This window comes from Leuresthes tenuis, unplaced genomic scaffold (genome assembly GCF_036924035.1).
Source record: "Leuresthes tenuis unplaced genomic scaffold, fLeuTen1.0.hap1 SCAF_20, whole genome shotgun sequence".
NCBI lineage: Eukaryota > Metazoa > Chordata > Actinopteri > Atheriniformes > Atherinopsidae > Leuresthes > Leuresthes tenuis.
Genome location: NW_027325374.1, coordinates 5162219 through 5181881, shown reverse-complemented (window position 1 = coordinate 5181881; position 19663 = coordinate 5162219). Strand labels below are relative to the sequence as shown.

General features: G+C 41.9%; 2 protein-coding genes across 5 annotated transcripts; one reads left to right on the top strand and one right to left on the bottom strand.

Moving 5' to 3' along the window:
• The first annotated feature begins 2949 nt into the window (after nt 1-2949).
• Nucleotides 2950-8392, top strand: cbx1b (chromobox homolog 1b (HP1 beta homolog Drosophila)). 2 transcript variants are annotated; one of them, XM_072373473.1, is made up of 7 exons: nt 2950-3156; nt 5432-5503; nt 5730-5811; nt 6042-6198; nt 6351-6504; nt 7090-7184; nt 7272-8392. In XM_072373473.1, exons 2-7 carry the CDS (start codon nt 5501-5503, stop codon nt 7411-7413), a joined length of 633 nt encoding a protein of 210 aa, XP_072229574.1. In that variant the 5' UTR covers nt 2950-3156; nt 5432-5500; the 3' UTR covers nt 7414-8392. The 2 variants fall into 2 exon arrangements, with proteins under 2 accessions (XP_072229574.1, XP_072229575.1); XM_072373474.1 differs by lacking the exon at nt 5432-5503 and having other exon boundaries at nt 2952-3156.
• Nucleotides 8393-9584: 1192 nt separating this feature from the next.
• On the bottom strand, nt 9585-19071 carry nfe2l1b (nfe2 like bZIP transcription factor 1b). 3 transcript variants are annotated; one of them, XM_072374092.1, is made up of 6 exons: nt 18887-19071; nt 17062-17869; nt 15866-16087; nt 13488-13577; nt 13227-13385; nt 9585-13088 (listed from the first exon to the last, which is right to left on the bottom strand). In XM_072374092.1, exons 2-6 carry the CDS (start codon nt 17617-17619, stop codon nt 11709-11711), a joined length of 2409 nt encoding a protein of 802 aa, XP_072230193.1. In that variant the 5' UTR covers nt 17620-17869; nt 18887-19071; the 3' UTR covers nt 9585-11708. The 3 variants fall into 3 exon arrangements, with proteins under 3 accessions (XP_072230193.1, XP_072230194.1, XP_072230195.1); XM_072374093.1 differs by lacking the exon at nt 18887-19071 and adding an exon at nt 17976-18870; XM_072374094.1 differs by lacking the exon at nt 18887-19071 and adding an exon at nt 17980-18870.
• Nucleotides 19072-19663: the final 592 nt, after the last annotated feature.

Below are 19663 nucleotides of genomic sequence, written 5' to 3'. Positions count from 1 at the left end.
GACGTCGAACAGCTTTGGCTGGTACGTAAGTCAAGAGGGCGGGGCATAGATCAGGTTTCGTGCTATATTCGGTGGCAATAGAGAAGTCGGAATTTTGAAATTCCATTAAGGAGAAAACTACAAGAAATAGCCTAAAGAATTCGCGTTTCATTTGTAGTTAACTCAGGAAAGATTTATCAAACTCAACGTTCTCATTTTTATTATATAAAAAAGTAGTTTCGGTAAATGTATCAATCACTTGTTACTAAAGCGTTGGACAAAATAAATATGGGGCTTTTGTTTAGTTGTCACTTTAATTACATCAGCTGACGTGCGTTTGTTATTATTAGAAAATAAGAAAGCAAATTCCGTGTCAAGTATGTCTTTTTCTCATTGTGTGCCTCGAACACGCGAAAGTCTAATACAAGTTATTGTATTTCCGAGGTACAGCGAATGCACCATAGAATAACGATGAGATTTTGTTTACAGTTATTTACATTACCAATACACATAGAAAGGAAGTCAATTAATTTATAATCAATTATATATAGATATCAGATAGATATTTTTGTATATAGTTTCCAATATTACCTCCACAGTTGAAAAGCATGTTGAAATGAAAGAAAGAGGCTTATTGTGCTAAAATAAGCTTGCGAATGTCCCCATGGTGGGACAATAAAGGGAAATCTAATCTAATCTAATTAGAGGGTGCATTAGAGGCTAAGGATCAAACTAATGATCATTTTGCACCTGAGACACCCCCTTTCATCATCCTGGGAGTTGCAGGGGTTTCCCACTGTAAATGATTAATTGTGGCTGAGTGATTACACTGAACAATCCTTTTTTTTATCTCCTTTTTTCTTTCAATAAAAGGAAATGGGATGCCCAGTTCACCAAGAATATATATTTCCAACCTATGCAGTCAAGTAAAAGAAAATAATGATAAATTAGTTTTCAGTCAAACAGCTTAATCATACCTAGAACCGTTTCTCTATAAAGTTTGATGTTAATTGACGAGCCTTTCAATCCAGGAATGTTTACCTCTAGCATACAGCCTCATGATGAAAGCCCCATGAGACACGCATTGCACGTGTTGTGTACCATAAATAGTTTGAACCAAAAAAAGTCTGAGCACCAGATCCACTTACACATCACCAGATGGAGTTTACTCAGGTGAGGAAAGTGGCTGAAAGCTTTGATGCTCCTATAAGTGTGAAGATATTACTATGTTGTTATGAGATACGGAGTTAAAATGATAAGATGTCTTCTGGGATATGATATCCTCTCTGTGACTTCTGTCTTATTGTTATTATGATTGTAATGGAGACCATCGCTTTCATTGTGAAACTGTTGGTACATATGTGTGGATTGATGTGGACGAGTTTAACCAAATGAGTCCACAAATGTGTTGATTTCTGTCTCTTTTTTTAAATATGTGAACAAGGTGAAATGTTATGGTATTTACAGAGGGGGACTGGCCATCCTGCTTGTGTAAAAGAGATAATGGTGGTGTAAATGGATGCTGACGTTGGTGCCTGAAAATCTACCCAAGTCTCGTGTCTCTTCATAAAAAGTTTGGATTAACTGACGGACAAACTGACAACGATAGAGTGACTTCTTAAAACACTGTCTTGAATTGAAAGATCCATGACATGATGATAAATAGTGAAAACTACATCTATGAGTAGTTCTAGAACATGCTTGATAGATGAGACTATGTATGTGTGAATATAGGAAATGTTGATAATGAAAATGTGACAAAGATGTAGGTAAAAAGAGGTTGTTTTTGTCATCAAATTTGTTCAGATTTTTCTTTTCTTCTCAGGATTGAGAAAATAACGATTTCATGTAAAGATTAAAGGTAAAGCCTGCCAATTTAGTCGGTTCTAAGGAATTATTCGATCCAGTTTTTATACTTAAATCCCATGCTCAATATCAGTTAGATAGAAATATTAACATAATAACTCAGCATATTCTAGAACAAATGCAATTAAAACAGAAATCCTATTCAGTTGATCAACATCAGGATGCTTCATTGAATGGAAACAAAGCGTTTTCAGCCTTGCAGAGAACTAAATGTCCACTAGATGGTGGTGTGGTCACATGATTAACTGATTTACGCAGGGAGATCAGAATAAATCACAGCCCAGATGAAAATATCTCTTTTTGTTCTCTCATTTGTCTCTGTGATCTATCAAGAATAAATTAATTGTCATGGAAAACACAGAATCCTCTTCATCTCTGAGATGTCCTGTTTTTTTTTTAATAGGTTCAGTGGTTATTCTGACACTTTAACAGAAAGTAAGTGGTGCATTATCCACCTTTCCTGCAGGATTTGGGTTATTTGTTAATGATCAGAGAGGCACATCGGAATTAAAATCACCCAGTACAGAGAAAAAACATCCATATAAATGTTTTTATTAATACTTTAATATTGGGTATAAAGCTTTTGATTTGTTTCACATTACAGCTCAACACCAAGTGTTTGTATGCAAAAGTTTTGCTTTTTTTTAAAAAAGCGTGCAAACACATCCAAGAGTCACAGTTTTCTTTGAAATGTTGCAGATTTAGTAGAGAATGAGTATAAAGTACAATTTTAGTCATATTTTGCACATGTAGAAATAGCACATTTTGGTGTTACTGTGTGCATATTTCTAATAGATTTTAACCCAAAATAACAGACAGAAATGTATGGGTGACAATGGAGCTTTCAGGGTCCCTTAAGTAGGGCCCCCCTGCCCTCTTTGGCCCCTTGCTCATCCAGCCGTGAGTAGAGCCCATGTGGAATCATTAAGTATTGTACTTTGTGCAGTTGAGGCCGGTCCGTTGATCCAGTCCGTCGCTTGCTCGTACGCTGCAGTAACAGATCTACAAACAAAATGGATGGAGCACGAGCGCTGCTTGCTACGCTGACGTGTAAATCCGTGCGCTGCGCAGTCTGGGAGAATGGATCGGCGCCGCGCTCTAACGGACGTTTTTTCTTCTTCTCTCATACCAGACGAAGGGGCGAAAACGACACAATTCGTTGTTGTCAAGCTAGCGGCTCTGCGTTTGGACAACAAATACACACAAACAGCGGCGTTAGTACTCTATCATTCAGACACAACGGCGGTCGAGTTGTTTTAATTTTGGTGCTGCTGGAACATTAAAGATAACCGGTTAAATTTTAAATAATCGGTGAGTTTTTTTTCCCCCTCTTCCTTCCAAACGTGTTCATTTGATTGTGCACGAGCCAAACGTTAGCGAGCTGTTAGGTTCATGTGTGTATATGGATTCATTATGTAACCTCCTATGCGTTTAATCACTGATTATTGATAGACGTTTGATTTTATGTTTAACCACAAGTAATCTCTGTAACCGACAGACATCCCTTGGAATGCTACAGTAGTTGCTACCGCCAAAGCAATATGGAGGAGACACCAGTTAGCTGCAAACTGTGGGTCCCTCTCAGGCTTTGTCGTGCGCTATTTTCTGCCTTTTGTCAGTCAACGTTAGGAACACCTCCGCCTGAACCCAGCTTTAAGGACGCATTTTGCTCTGAGATAATGCTAATTCGGAGCAGTTAATTGCTCGGTTTGATTTATTGGCATCCCTTTGTATCGTCTGTGGCGTTCCACGCTGCAAAGCTGCTGCTGCTGCCGCCAGGTGTAGCAAACCTCCTGTTGTCGGTCCTGGCAGCAACAAAAATCGACCATGAGTGCCTCTGGTCCTCCCCCTTTTTCATTACTTATTAGCGAAAACGACCCGTGTGTGCGGTAATATTTCAAAGCTGTGCAAAAATACAGTTAATTAGGCTAGACACTAAAAGTGAAAAAGGTATACATTTTTAAATATCAGCCCAGATTTTTACATGTAGTCAAACAAAAACATTTCAATTAAAAAAAAAATATATATATAAATAGTAAAATGACTCATTGTAGTAGAAATTTACATGTTGGATGAAACCAGGCACATAATTATTTAAATTCTTATTAATTAGGTGATTAAGAACTGAAGGTTGCCGGTTCGAGTCCCAGCTGAGGCCTTTGCATGCTTTTCCTGTGCATGGTTCTCTGTGTACTCCAGCATCCCCCCACCATTCAGAAATATGCATGTTTGGTTAGGTGGTGATCCCAAACTGACCATAGGATTGAGTGCATGGCTGCTTTTCTCTTTGTTGGCCCTGTGATGGATTGGCAACCCGTCCAGGGTGTACCCTGCCTCTTGCTCAGTGGCAGCTGGCATAGGCTCCAGCGTCCAGCGGGTATAGAAAATGGTTGGATGGATTTTCACCTGCTCCCTTTGGCTGTAGACATCTGAAAATATTGTCATAAACGGGGATAATGAAATATATTGAATGGCAAATCTCTGCTTAAAGGAACACCAGAGAATTTGACCCATATTTGCTCCCCCTACAGTTGTGGGATAAAACACAAACATCTCTGTTTCAGTCCTGAAAATGTGTCGCCGTACAGATGAAATAGTTATCATGTGGAAGAGAGCCTCAGACACGCCCACATTCATGCCAAAAAACAGTGTGCTGCAGGGCTGGAAAGCACAGCAAAGTTGTAAACTGCGGTATCTCGGCTCTTGAGCACTCTATGGCTGTTTCAGTATCAGGGAATGTGCACAAAAAGAGCCAGTGTGCTTTAAAAAGAGTCCGGGGCACATGACATGAACAATCCTCTCTGTAAAAACCTTCAGGCAATGGGAAGGAGTAAAAATGGAAAGTCTTGTGTATTCAAGTAGCTCTGAAGCGAAGATTTTTGGCTCAGAATATTAGAGGTTAGACAAAAACAAGATATAAATATAGGAATGATAAAATTCTGCTGATTTTATTTTTGGAAATCCCCATTTCCAGGGAAAAAAATAGTCAATATCACAGTTAAACATAACTCCTATAAGTTATATTTAAGTATTTCAATTGATTTGCATAAATGTTCAGTAAATAAAAGTATTTCAAATACCCAAATTTGTATTTTCCAAATTATTTTCCCAACTAGTTTGAAGAAAAACATGGTATTGAGGTCAAAATCTGAAAATGTAGCAATGCATGAAATGCAGTTTGCTCGCTGTGTCGCACACTAGAAGTTCCAGCGTGAAGGATGTGGTGATTTATAGCGAATCGCCAAACTACAGCGGCAGGGAAGGAGCCGGCAACTGGGTTTCCCTTCACCTGCAAACAAAATCTGAAGCAATGTTTGTATTAACTGGAAAATATCTGGAATGTTATCCCAAATCAATTTGGTTTATTGTTTCCGCCTCAGCTGTCGGGTTGTGTCATTTCATCCGCCTTTGCCAGGTCAGATTAGCAGAGTTGTTTAAATCGGATTAAATCTTCACCTTTTTTTACTCACATCAAAGACGGCCGTGTTTGGTTTGCACGTGTTCTCACACCATTGAAAACATGGTTGGTGTCATCACCCTAAAATCTTACCCACTGGATCCTCAAGGTCATATTTTTGCATTCAAGGATCAACTTGGAAGAGCCCCCCCCCCCACACTCCCTTAAGAAACCCAGGGAGTTTATGTCATAAGGTTAATGGTACGTGGGTAACACAAGGCAATGCAGATTATACAGTCCGTTTTTAAGTTTGAAATCCAAGTGTGGGACAAATTTGAAAGAAAATAGATGACATATTGACTGTTATCCGTCTGCTGTGCCTCACATTGTCACCCATGTATCTCTTCATTAAATCCCACTCTCCAACTCTGTTTTCTCCTTCTCTACCACATTGATTCCAACATGCAACAATCTTGGTGTTGACCAGGAACCTGCTGGTCCCCAGGTCTACCTGATGAGTATGAGCCAGACTACAGAACCCCCTAACGATGGTCCCACTGTTACAGAAGGTTTTATACATCATTACTTCCTAACATAAATGTCTCTGTGTCACTTAAGGTCTGTAAATGTTTGTGAATCTTAGCGAGAACACACCTGTCCCAGATAAATGCAAACATCTCAAACTGCTTGTGAATCCGAATGCCTGCAGGCAGTAAAACGTTTTCAGGTTTCAAGGGTCTGAAGGTGTTTAAAAGTACTGTACCCATACCCCCCCCCCTCCCCGTTTGTAACCTCACAGAGACTAAAATGACCACAGTTGAGAAGAAGGAGAAGAAGGCAGACGATGTGGCAGAAGAAGAAGAGGAGGAGGAGGAGTACGTGGTGGAGAAGGTTCTGAATCGTCGGGTGGTGAAAGGCAGGGTAGAGTACCTTCTCAAGTGGAAAGGCTTCTCTGAGTAAGTATTTTCTTTTATATGTTGCACTTGTTTATGGATATTTGTTGGCTTGTTCTTAGGAAATGAAAACCAGGAGAATGAGATGGTGCCAGCTTTAGCAGATGATGAGTTCATGAATCAAACACAGATTTTTCTTGTACCTAAATCTGCAGTGAGGACAACACATGGGAGCCAGAGGACAACTTGGACTGTCCGGATCTCATTGCTGAATTCCTGCAGTCTCAGAAATCGGCACAGGATGGAAAGAGGAAGGCGGCCGGAGATGCAGAAGGAGACGAGAGTAAATCAAAGAAGAAAAAAGACGACGTAAGCGTATGGGTCTGGCTCCTTAATGTCAGAATGATTAAACAATCTTTCATGTCAGCCTGCTGTTTCAGATGTCCTCCCCATGTCTCGGGCTTCCTCCCACAGCCCAAAAACATGCATTTAATTTAGTTAATTAGTTATTTTATTATTTTTACAGTCCAAGAAAGACCAACTACACTGAGCTGATGAGGTAAAGAATCACAGGTGGCAGGTGTTTATTGTGACTTTAGCGCTCGAACACGTGAAGCCAAACAGATCAAATATTCAACAGTTAGTCACCATTATTTGGTGAACAAATAATAGCTATTGATGCCGCTATTATACTATAATTCTGCTAATATTTAAAAGTAAACTTAGAGATTTTGTTAATGAATAAAAAATGTCCGTAATAAACAATAATTGAGCTTAAGTTTTAGTAGTTTAATTGTTTTTTACCACAGTTGGACATTTTAGTGTCAAAAGAATTCACAATAGATTATTTTCAGTCGCTGCCCTGACAGTTTCGCTGTTGATTTAAAAAATGTGTCCTTCATGCTGGTTTTTCTAAGAAAGATACTGATATTTGCGTTTTTTTGTAATTGTTAGACTGAGAAGCTCAGGGGCTTTGCTCGAGGTCTGGATCCTGAAAGGATTATCGGAGCCACAGATTCCACAGGAGAACTCATGTTCCTCATGAAATGGTTTGTACGGCTCAATGTTGCCGAACACCAGCGGCCGGAAAACTTCTCCCTTTGTCAGAGAAGTCATTTTGTTTGTCTTTTGCACAGGAAAAATTCCGACGAAGCTGACTTGGTGCCCGCAAAAGAGGCCAACGTGAAGTGTCCGCAGGTGGTCATCTCTTTCTACGAGGAGAGGCTCACTTGGCACTCGTATCCCTCTGAAGATGAGAAAAAGGATGACAAAAACTAACACAGGGTGAGGCAAAGGGTCAGGGCAAGACTGAGAAACTGTAGTTTTGAACTTCATTGTACTTTCCAGGGTGGGAGGGGGGTATTAGGGAGGGTCGGGCAGGGAGGCAAAGACCAGCAAGACATCAATGGACTCATTTGTCTTTTGGTGTGGTGTCACTCATTTGATTCAACTTTTATGTGGATATAATCTAAATATATATAAGCTTCAGGTTTGCGCGACAAAACCAAGTTCAGCTGAAAGAAAACAAAACGAAAAACGAGGCAGTGTTCATTTTCAGCATCCATTCCAGTCCACTTGCTTTCTGTATCGTTTCCAATCAGTGCATCAGTCGTTCCTTTCCCTTTCCGTGCTCACAGCGAGTTGCAGCCAGGGCTGCTTTTAGGCCTGCGCTGACACAATTAGTCACAATTACACAGAGCAGAGCCGTCGTACGTCACTGGGGGGCAGCGACTTTAAGACCCCACTTCAAGTATTAAAGTCATCCTCTGATGGCGGTTGGTACGTTCTCTGGTTCAACAGATACTAGTTAATTTACTTTTATATACTCTAAACAGATGGCTGAGTTAATCACACAGTGTAACTCACTGTTTCCATGGCAAAGAGAGCATGTGACATTCTTTAAAACACACACCAACAAAAGTGATTAAATTTACAATCATGGTATGAAAAACGAGCCGAAACACCTTCAAATGATCCCGTTTTCCATACTGAGGTGTGCATGCAGGAATGATGGATGCACTGATTGGGTATCAGTGAGGTGATGTTCTCATTTCTTCGGCGTGCCATTTGTTTTAAATTCTCAGTTTATCGGTGCTTTGAGGGCAAAGCTGAGTTCTTCTTTGCCGTTTCCGTGGAACTTGTTCGGTGTACGCTTACAAAACAGTCTCTGTGATTAATTTCGTCATTGTAATCTTTGTAGTGTTTTTCTTTATGTCTTGCTTGTCGCTTTTGGAGAATAAACCACTTTTTGTTATAACAGTGTCTCAAGATCTTTTACATTTTACAGAGTTATTAGTCTGCATTGATTATTTAGTTCCATTACTGATAAACCTTCTCAGGAGATAAATCTCATCAAATGTTTGGTTCCACACGGGGTTTATAACCATAAAATAACCAGAGTTTCTTTCTGTTAGCTTATTAACATCGTTACCTTCAATGTTCATTATCATTCTTAATAATCCAAGGGTTCAAACTCTCTCATAAAAAGGGGTGTTTTATGCGTCATTTCTCACTTAATCGCGTAACAGTGTTTCCCAACCGTGGTTCTGGAGGCTCGTTTCCCTGCTCTAACACACCTGATTCAAATAAATGGCTCTACATAGAGCTGATGAAGACGCGCTTCTTCAGCTGGAGTGCTGGAGCAGGGAAACGAGCCTGGACGACCACGGTTTGGAAACGCTGACCCAACACATCGAGAGCACGTTTTTATGAATGAACAGCTGTGAGTAGCATGGAAATTATCATGCCAAAAAGTAGCAATGTTGTTGTAATTAAGAGAGGACGGCAGTGTCAGATTAACAGTAAACATCTGCTTGTATTTGGTCTCAAAAGGTATTAATAACTCTGTCCCATGATGACGGGAAACCACCTCAATCTCAGACCAAATCAAAGTGGATATTAGCAGTATAGAACGGACTTATCTGCCCAATCGTTTTCATGAGCCTGAGGTTTGTTTTACTGGAGCTGTAAAGGCACAAGAACAGCTGACAACCATTGTGTAAGGCTTGAGAATTTGGCTAATGTTTTGCTCTTTGACGCCCCCTACAGTTGTGTTTCTCTGTTATAGAAACTAATCTGTGCCTCAGCCCTGCAAATGTTCGGCCATACGCTCGAGTTTGTCGTCACGTTGAAGAGGCCACAAAGACGCCATCGACAGCTGATCGCGTGCCGTGGCACCTCTGCCCCCGGGGAACGTGTATAGCAGAAAAACACGTCGTTGTAGGGTTCACAAACTTCTGTAGTGTTGCTTTGATACGGGGTTCTGTATCACGACTAAATTGTCTAACTTGACAACTTTTGAGATGAAGTTTAATTCAAGGTCAATCAAGCCTTGTGTAGTTGTGGTTATAATGTCAGTACACCCCTGTGGTTTTCTCCATTATCTTTCTCCATAAAAAGCTGACGCCCCCTCTAAGTAAAGCACGGACAACTAGCACAAGAGTCACAGGTGAAAATAAAAACACTTTATTAATCAATAAAAACAATTCTTGATTGCCAGCAAATATCTCAAAACAGGGAACTACATCCAAACTCAAAGCAGGGGGTGAGACTGTTATGGAGACATTTGACAAACTACATAAATCATAACGAACACAAACATGAAAATATTTACATAACAAGACGGACAAAAAAGTGCACTAAGTAGTAGCAGTGCTTCATAACTGGTGTTGCACTGGGTTACACTGACGTGAATGTTAACCAGAGGTTCATGCCTGAATATCACATTAAATGAGGACATTTCTCCTTTCAAAACAGGTTTTTTTTGGACATGGTCTTAATGCTGCGAGTTCTGTTCAGCCTCTTGTAAATATCTAGCCTAACTGCTATCTCAGCTGCAACAACAGACCTATTTTTTTATTTCTTTTCTTTTTTTTTTTTAAAGAGGGTGATATAACACACGCACTGACAAACGTCATTCAAATAGACAATTAATAGCACTTCTACTTTGAGAACGCTCCTCTTCGGTTCTCAAAACGTCTGAAAGTGAAGATGATGAAATTTTAAATCAAGGCATTCAACTCAAACTGGCCACAACACACGCTGTCATTTCACACATTCGCGTTAACTTGTATCTCATGTAACAACGTGGCTCACTTTGTCAACACAAACACTTAAAAACGTAGGACCTCAAGCCAAAAGCTCGGCTTTACAGCAGTTTAAAAATTACCTCAAGTGGCTTTCGGCTAGGTAAAGTTGGCAAATGAGTTACTTGAAGAGATTTCGCTGTCTACACCGCAGCGTCAACCGAGCCTGCTTCGTGTTAATGCTTCAAACGGGGCATCCGAGAGGAAAAGAAGCTAATAAATAACCCAATAAATGTGATCTGTGTGATAGCTGGACTTTGTTTAAATGATACAGTACTCTCCGAAGTGCCTGGCCCATCACGGTATGTTTAATTTCTCTTGTGATTGCAGGCTCCGCGCAAACGTTCACATCAACAAAGAAGGTGTAGACTTTTACGTAAAGCTGATGTGGCTAGACCTATAACCTTGCTTATACTACAGATTATGAACAGTTAATAAGAGCCTTCCAAATCGCAGCTCCCATATTTAAACCTGCAGCGAAGGAATAGCGACAGACACAGCAAAATGCATACAGCCAAGCCTTTTAAAGACAAATTACAGTGCTATGTATAATTTATAAGGAAGTTGATACATTTTGCAATGCAGTGTGCCTCCTCCCAGAAATATCCCTCTGCTCCTCTTGCAGGACTTCCAACTCAAGGCCTCTTTTAGCAGTGGCCAGCCCGCGATCACTGAGCCTCTGACTCCTCTCATCCCAACATCTGACTTCCACACATCAAACCTGACCTATTTTAGAGCCTTTTGAGCTTCGATGCCACCAACAAACCGACTCAAAAACTAGCATTTGCAGCACAAACCTACATAATCAGACTGCAGTGTTTGAACATGTAGGATGTATCGGGATCATGTGCACCACACAACCTTTGGTTAGTACAGGTGTTGATGGCATCCTAAAATGATGGACTTCCTTTATCCTTTGGTATCTCAACTCTCACAACCTCAGATGTTTTTCTTTGCTTGAAAATTGCAACTTAAAAGCCTCAGTGACCAATAAAAACAAAACAAAACAAACAAGAAAAAAACACTGAAAGTCTCCAGGGTGACATTTGATCTGATGGTCATTTAAAACCTCCGGTGCATAGGTACTCCAACCATCCTTGTCGCCAGTGTTTGTTTACCTCCACTTCCTGATGCCAGTCCCTTCTTTTTACCCTACAAATCTCCATCTTCAGTGGTTTGGTGCAAAAGGATCAAGAGCGGCTAATTTTTTTCCCTCTAAAAGCTCATTTTATGTCCTTTTTATATCCCTCTTCTCTTCATCTAAATAGTGAAACATCGGTACTCGAAGAGCTACTTCTGCTTCAAAGTTGTTTCAAGGGAAGAAAATGTAGAATGAAAAGGGAGAAACTAACGCAGAAGAAGTAGTCAATGCCATTTTTCTACTCACCAGAATCTTCTTAAAAGGAAAAAAGGACATCTCTTTTGCATCTGCAGAAATCTTTCTTATCGATTTAGCAAAGTGATAAATAAACAGCAGTTTGTCCGCCCTCACTTCTTTTTGTCTTTTTGTTTTTTCTCGGGCTTACGGTTCTGCTCGGCAGTCGTCACGCCGCGGGGCATGATCAGCACGCTGCCGTCGGCACTGTACTGCAGCGAGTACTCGCTGGGAGGATAGGGCCGGCCCTCCTCGTCCCGTAGCTGAGTGAACACCTCTTGGTACAGACTTTGCATCTTCTGCTTCATCTGTCGGATGGAGCGAATAAACTCCATCTTCTCTTTCAGCAGACGGGACTTGTCGCGCCTCAGGTCTTGGACGCCCTGCTCGAGGTTTATGATAGCGTCCAGCTTGCGCTTGCGGCAGTTCTGGGCTGCCATCTTGTTCTTGCCGCGCCTCCGGATGTCGCGGATGAGGGCCAGCTGGCCTTCGCTCAGGTGGTGCTTGGCCAGAAGTTCGTTGAATTCTTCCACAGGCAGGTTGATGATCTTTTCGTTGGAGAAGGGAATTTTCATGGCCCTGGCTCGGCGCTCGTCACGACTTGCGTGCTTGTCGAGCAGGTCCTGAGGAGGCTGAAGCTTGGAGTGGTGTTTGTCGCGAACAGTCTTCTTCCCAGTTGAAACTGGGAGCTCTGGGTGCTCAGAGAAGGCAGAGGAGAGTGGTAGGTTGTACGAATGATTGTGGCTGATGCTGTCCAGCTGAGGCAGGCTGTGGAACTGAGAGGGGTCCTGATAGCTCATCCGGCAGAGCTTACTGTACTCGGGCTGATAACCCCCGACAGCACCCTCCTCCGTCTCCACAGTGGCCACCTCAGAGTCAGTGCTGTAGCCCACAGCTCCTTCCTCCGAGAATGTGGCAGAGGTTGAGGAGGAAGAAGCTGCAGACGAGCATGATGTCTCAGAGCTGCTTGGAGAAGCTGGACTGTGGCTGGAGTCCAAGGAAAGCCCAGAATCTGAGTCAAGCTCATCCTCCAGCTGGGAAGCTTGGGCCTGGCTGAAGCCCTCCTCCATGGCGAGGTCCATCAGGCTGATTTCATCAAGCATAGACTCCTCCAGCAGGGTGGTGAATGGATCAGGGAGCACAGGTGTGGACGTAACGTTGTTACTGGAACTGTTTACATGTGGTGGGAGAAAGATCCCCGTCAGGTTTGTGGCTCCAAACGTTGAGTTGATGTTGGTGGAGTTGCTGGAGGAAAGTGTGAGCATGCTGGTTCTTGGGGTGATGCTTACAGAGTCCAACTCGGGGTTGAAAATCTGGGGGAAATCTTGGCTGCAGCTGGGGAGGGAGGCCTGGTGAAGGCTGACATCCTGGTTTATCGGTGTCGAGGGTGTGGAAAGTCCAAAGTTTCCCGCTGTGTTTGACTCAGACGTCGCTTCTGTGGCACGTGCACTGTTGGAGTTTGTCGGGAGCGAAGTGTTGTTCACCTCCATTGCCTTTGAACAAATTACATAGCTTTTTTAAGTGATGTATATTTTCAACTTTTTATGACACAAAAGGCGTCATTTCTACTGCACTTTACTGTTCATATTGCTGTTCTGAGATACAAACACAAGAAAACAAATCGCTCTTACTTGTAGCTCCATGATGGCCATGATATCTTGCCACTGCTGCTCCAGGTCTAACTGAGGCTCTGCTGCAGGCAGCTGTGGCGCCAGAGGGAGGCCCTGAGATGTGGAAGGAACTTCTTCATTGGAAATTTGTATTTCTGCGGTAACAACGGGTGCTGGGAACTAATTGAAAAATGTATAAATGTTTCTGAAAACACTAATATCTTTACAGTAATTCCTTTGCAGTATGCTCTTACCAAACGATAGCAAATGTTAGATTCTTACCTCAGCCTCTTCTCCAAAAGGGAACGTAGCCTCCAACAGCCTCAAGCACTCTTGTAGCGACAGTGAAGTCTGTGAGCCAAGACCGGGCAGCTGGTAAGAAAAGAAACACATGCTGTAAGGGCGCTTTTACACTTTTACTTAAAAAAGAAACGCTCGCAATTACACCTTTTGGCTTTTCTTTATACAAAAAAAACAAGAACTTGACTCATTTTGACAAATTCTCAGCTGTCAACCTGCATCATCTGCAGCATAACATGGATCCATGTGGGGGAATCAAATTTCAGAGACTGACAGCCAGTCATAATGCAATCTACTGCATCTAACGGTGAGGATCAATGCTAATTCCACCCTTGGCCCACCCCTGTTCTCGTCGAATAGAGCGTTGGGCGGCATTTGAATGGCTCGATGGCTTTTACTCTCTGATCCACAAAAGAAAAGGGGAACCTTGTCCCTGGAAAACAGAGCGGTTAGGCTAATGGGAGAACTGGGGACTGCTCCTAAGTCATGTGTGTGCATCCATCTTCTCAAATATCTTGTGCAAAATCAACTCATTATGAGCTTTATCAGTTAAAGGTTTAATTGTACTTTGTGTGCTTGTGCAACACAGACAAAAAAAGCACTGTATTTCAGCTTACTTATGCCTTATAGCCGAACTACTACAAAACACAGATTGCTGTTGTGCACAAGCTCAGCATGTCCGCTTTAATTCCTTTCCTAATTCTGCTTCATCAGTAATGGACTGTATAAATATGGTCTATCACTGCTAATGTGGATCAGGAGATCCCCCTCTGAACGATTCATGACCAAATGCTACCGACTCTGCATGGAAGCAGACTAAAATCCTCCCATTTAGGGGTCTTTGACTTGTTGTTTATTGGACACCAGGGTTGGGCTTCCAGCTTCCACACCAGCCCGAATGAAATGCTTTAAGTGGGAAACTTAGCTCATTTTAACCTTTAAACAGATTATGAGTGACAGCATCCACCCACGAGTCCTACTGCTGAGTCCAAATGGCTTTTCTTTAGTTTGCATATGGATTAAAATCTAGTGCACTTCAGCGTCTTAAAACAGACACGGTTGTAACATGGCGCTCGTTTCTCAGTGCACTGTTCCATTTAATTATTCTAAATCTAGTTTGCTCCTGTGGTCAAGTAAGAACCTTTTTGCCTAATATAGTATGAAGTGGAGAACATTACAGAAAATAAATAAATAAAAATGCAAAAGATGGTACGTACTACTGGTCAACAAACACTATGAGAGTTACATTCACATTGATCAGCCACAACATTAAAACCACCTAATTGCCATTAGGGCATCAGATCAAACAGCTCTAGGGTTTCTCTGAGAGTTCTGTGGCAACTTAATTTTGTGAGCTTTTTCTTTGATTGTATCACAGATAGAAACACTGAGATGATGCAATAGTGAACCAACTGTTGACAAGTAAAAAAAATCCACATAATTCCTCTGTTGCATATCACTGCAGCTGAATTTCTCTGTTTTTTTCTTCAACTTCTTAGAGGCTGACGTTAAGAACTGTTGATTTCATCGTTAACGTCTACAGATTTATTAAGGGCGTGTTCCTGTGCTGTACATACGTTTAACCATTCACCACACAGTTAGGACCCAGATCGTTCCCTTCATGCTAAGATCCTCCTCTCAGCTAGGAGCTAAAAAGACCAACCGAAAGGACTTCTACTAAGTACAATCAGCCACAAAGATGCTACTGATTTCCCAGAGTCGATATGCTATCTGAAAACACACATGGGGACGGCGCCACAATGGTTCCTGTTAGGTTCAGTGTGAACAAGTATAGATGGGCAACAGTAGCATAATGAAGGGCTTCTTAAGTGCTGTCATAGGAAGATAAATGTGTAAAGCAAGCACAAGTTTGACATTGGTGAACTGCATCAAAAACAAAGTTTTGGACAGTAAAAACACAATCATGGTCATTCGCTTCACCTGTCAGTCGTTTTTTAATGTTGTGGCTAATCGGTCTGTAAGTCAAGTCTGAAATTTTAATCCCAGAAAATGTGATGTCGTAGTGATCTTTGGAACAACAAACTCATGCCCACGTATGATTACATCTGCTGGACTGAACTCATCCACTGTTGTGACTCAGCATCTGATGAAAGGGTCATAAAAACAGAGCAATTTTGCAGATGAACACAAATGATCCAACCCACGATGTTTCAGGCAGCTGGTGAAAAGAAGCTAACTTGAAACGTCTCCACACTTACGAAAACTGATACTCAGCAGACATAAGACTCTTATTACCCAAGCGCAGATTCCCAGTTTCCAATTTCTTTTTTTAAGTGATATAAACCAGTTAAATAGCAATTAAAGAATGTCACGTAAGGATCCATTTAGTCTTAACAAACCTGCTCTGGTATGCTCTCTCCAGTCTCCCCGTCCACTGGCTGAGCACCCTGTAAGTTTATGTCATTTCTCCAGCTCTCTTGTTCCTCATTCCCGTCTTTGTTCTCCTGGGGGTTGGGCTTCTCCTCCTCACTCTCCTTCTGACGGTTGCTGTAGTTGAACACTTCTCTTCCCGCACCAAGGTCGATGTCCTGTCGCCATAGGATGTCAATCAAGTCAATGTCCTGGGGAAACATGGAGCAACCACTGAAAAACACCCTTATAACCAGATGGGGGTCTGTTTAATATCAAGTTAGTGTTAATACTATAGCGAGATACTTAAATGTGGGTTATGCATGACTAAAAATACCCACTCCTTTCTTATAATTACTGAGGTCAAAACTAGTCCTTTGGATCTTTTATACAAGCTGTTTTCTTTCATTACAGTGGATAATCTTCAAGGGGGAAGATCATGTAACAAAAATCAGATGATGCAACCATGACAAACCCTTTGACATAGTGGTTATCATGTGATCAGAAAGAAAGTCTCTAGTTTTGTGTGAAACCCCAAACCCAAGCATAGATTGGGCCATTTTGTGAGTTTCAAATAAGTTCAGGTACTTGTGACAAATAAAAATAAACTGCAACACACACAAGACGAATAAACCGTTGTTTCCTTTTTCCTCTGGTCAATTTTGTGGGTAAATTGAAGCAGATTTGCTTGCTGTACATGTCAAAGTTGCACTCTGACAGACATTTAATGTGACCAGCTGTTGTGAATGTGACTCAACTGGTTTGACTAAAAATATCTGACACTGATAAAAGACCAGGAGTGTGGACACAAAAACAAACAAAAAAATACTCGCATGTAATGTAATCTCAACAGCATTTTTGTCCTTTGCCACACCTTAAAATTTTTATTAAGCACTGTTAATCGTGAATTAAAATGTGGTTAACGCAAGTTATCGCTGAACACTTTTAAGCTAACAAAAAGCTTAGTTATATATATTGTCATTTGTATCAGAAGATTAAATTAGGTCATTCAAAACACTTCTTAATGACTTGATCTATTCTAACAGATGTGCATGGTCGTACTCATGAATCTGTGATGGATGTTTGTTATGACAGCAAGGATCTGTCCAAACGAAGGTGTCCCCTCTCCTTCTCACAGGTGCTTTCCACATGTATGCAGAAATAAGCTAGAAACATGCTGTGTTACCTCTTTAGTGAGGTCGTCATTGCCATCCCTGTTGCCCTGCTCCTGGTTGCCCTCTGGGGCCACGGCTCCCAGGCTGCTGTCCGCTGTGTTCAAGTTGTACGTGGATTCAGGTGCTCCACCTCCTCCCCTCATGGCCGGGGTGGCGTCAATGTTGTTAACGTCCTCTAAGCCGGCCCCATTGTCCAGGGTTATGCTGGAGCTGGACTGGCTGCTGGCAGACACCACGGTCTCAGAGTCACGATGCACAAGCCAGGTGTTGAGCTCAGTACTGGGCACGAAGAGGCGATCCAACTGGCGCACCTGATTTAGCAGCCTTCGTGTGGTGAAAAAATGGTCGAGGTCCACACTCTTTGGATGGATTCCATAGCCGTCCAGCGTGTTGCGCAGGTTGTGAAACTGTGTCTGGGTGTAGGCTGAGCTAGGCCCCAGGATGATCTCTCTTAATGGGGGCAGCTGATTGTTTAGATAGGTATCAACGTCCACCCGCACCCCAATGAGACTCAGAAGGATGGTGAACTGAATCAGGCCCTCTGTGAAGTACTTTTTCAGGTAAAGCATTTCTTTACAAAGGAACAAAAAGTAAAAGTAAACGATAAAAACAAAAACGGGGCCAACTACCTTTGATCAATAATTCTGTGCTAACACTAAAAGACAGAAACTGATACATGAACATAAAAAGTGATTAAAGAGGGGAAAGGGTCTTCTACAGGATAAGATGTGTTTAAATGTAAGATCCAAGCTGAGGTTTCCACTTCTCAGAGTCCAGCATGTAGGGTTGGTTCTTCATAAGGCTCTCATCCTCCCATTCCTGACAGAAACAAGAAAGTACATTTAGCTTCACTTTTACAAGCTACATCAGCTCTCACAATACGATCGTAGTGTTTTTACCCACAAGACACGCAAGTCTTACCTACCTACATTTGCATCAAACACATGTTAATGAAAAACCGGACTTGCTAGCCACCACTTCATCCTCCCGAGATCGGAGAAGTGGTGTCGGTTCGCACCATGCAACGCCTTATCAGTCCTGGATTTTCAGTACAGAGGATGGGCACAGGGCTTTAAGCATCACCCCACCCTTCAGAGGACAACTACTTCTAGTGGATGGTGCTGAAGGTGAATGAGAGAGTCGAGAAAACTCGCTGGACTGGCTCGCACGCGCACCAACGACACCGTTAGGTGGCAGGCAGGGTCCCTCCCTCCTCCTGCACAGCTGCGCCTATCTTTGTCCTTATGACGATAGCTGTTAGCTACCTTGTATTTTGCGAATCGGCAACTGGTATTACACATATATAACCCCCTTGTTACATATCATAAAGTAACTATGATAAGACGTGTCGCAACATTAAGTGGTTAAATGGCATCTCCATTTCCCCCAAAAATGACAGGTGCCTCTGCTAATATTTACTTCTTTACTTCCGCTGTAGCTAGCGTCAAACAATCTCCCTAGCAACAAGTGGTGGAAAGATGAGTGACAGGTTGCACAGCCATTCACAGGCCTCAACAGCAGCTACGACACATGACTCCAGCTAATCCTAGCCAATAGACAAGGAGAGTAGGCGGTGTTCAAAGAAAATGCTAAACTGGAAGTCAAACCCTACTCTGTGCTAGCTTTATAAGCTAGTTTGCGGCTAAGTATCTTCATAATTGAGCTACTTTCAAAAGTAACTTATTTATAAAAAAAGACGTATAACAGTGTCCAGCCATCACCCCACAAGAAAGTTTTAATAATGTTAGCTGACATTAGCTTTGTGTCATCAAACACTAAAATCCGCGTATCGGCGCACGCAATAATTAACTAAAAACCTCTAAATGTAATACTTACGCATGAAGATTTTGTTACTGTGTCTTCATGCCCACAAGGCAACTATCGCCTAAGACCGATAATCGTGTCCGGTTATATTAAAAGCTCCACAATACTGCCCGCTATAGCATTCTCCAGCCTGCTTTCACTGTATGGCCCACCATGACTTGCAAAATTGCTAGCTGGCCCGGCTAGCGTAGCAGCGCCGCTTGACACCAAAACACGCGTACACACGGAGCATGCGTAGAACATTCTAGTGGTAAGCTTTCATCAGCCGACGGAAAGCCCCCCTCCCGGTGAAATAAACACAGACTGAAACTATTAATCTAGTTTGTTTTCGAAAGACCAAATCTCGTATCTCACAGTTGTAAATGTGTATTTATCACAAGAAGTCAATGATAATAACATTTAAATAACGTCCTGACTGAGCGAAGGCATTCTTTTTATACCATAAAAACAGGGATAAAATAAAATCAGCTTTACCTCATCTTTGAAGTCTTCTGAAATATTGAATATTCAGAGTGAATGTTGCCTCGAGTCTCACAGCATATGAAGAAGAACTGACACCTCCAGGATTTTTTTTATGGAGATTTAAGTGGGATAACTTTCCACATATCATTTTGTGACTTGACTGTTGCAGGTGGCGTTATATATTCTCTTGTGTTTGACTCCCACAACATCCAGCTGGTACAGTATATCTATCAAATTAAGTTGTTAGTAGTACATTTAAAGCAACACCAGAGACGATTGCAAGCCTTGAAACCATTAGCTTCAGGCTTGTTTTAAAAGTAAACCGAC

Coding starts and splice junctions, on each gene's coding strand:
- cbx1b (XM_072373473.1), top strand. Junction 6,199..6,350: donor AAGTGGAAAGGCTTCTCTGA/GTAAGTATTTTC, acceptor CTAAATCTGCAG/TGAGGACAACACATGGGAGC. Junction 6,505..7,089: donor CAAAGAAGAAAAAAGACGAC/GTAAGCGTATGG, acceptor TGTAATTGTTAG/ACTGAGAAGCTCAGGGGCTT.
- nfe2l1b (XM_072374092.1), bottom strand. CDS start 17,619: ATGCTTTACCTGAAAAAGTACTTCACAGAGGGCCTGATTCAGTTCACC. Junction 13,578..15,865: donor GAGAGAGCATACCAGAGCAG/GTTTGTTAAGAC, acceptor TTTTCTTACCAG/CTGCCCGGTCTTGGCTCACA. Junction 13,089..13,226: donor TGGCCATCATGGAGCTACAA/GTAAGAGCGATT, acceptor ATTTGTTCAAAG/GCAATGGAGGTGAACAACAC.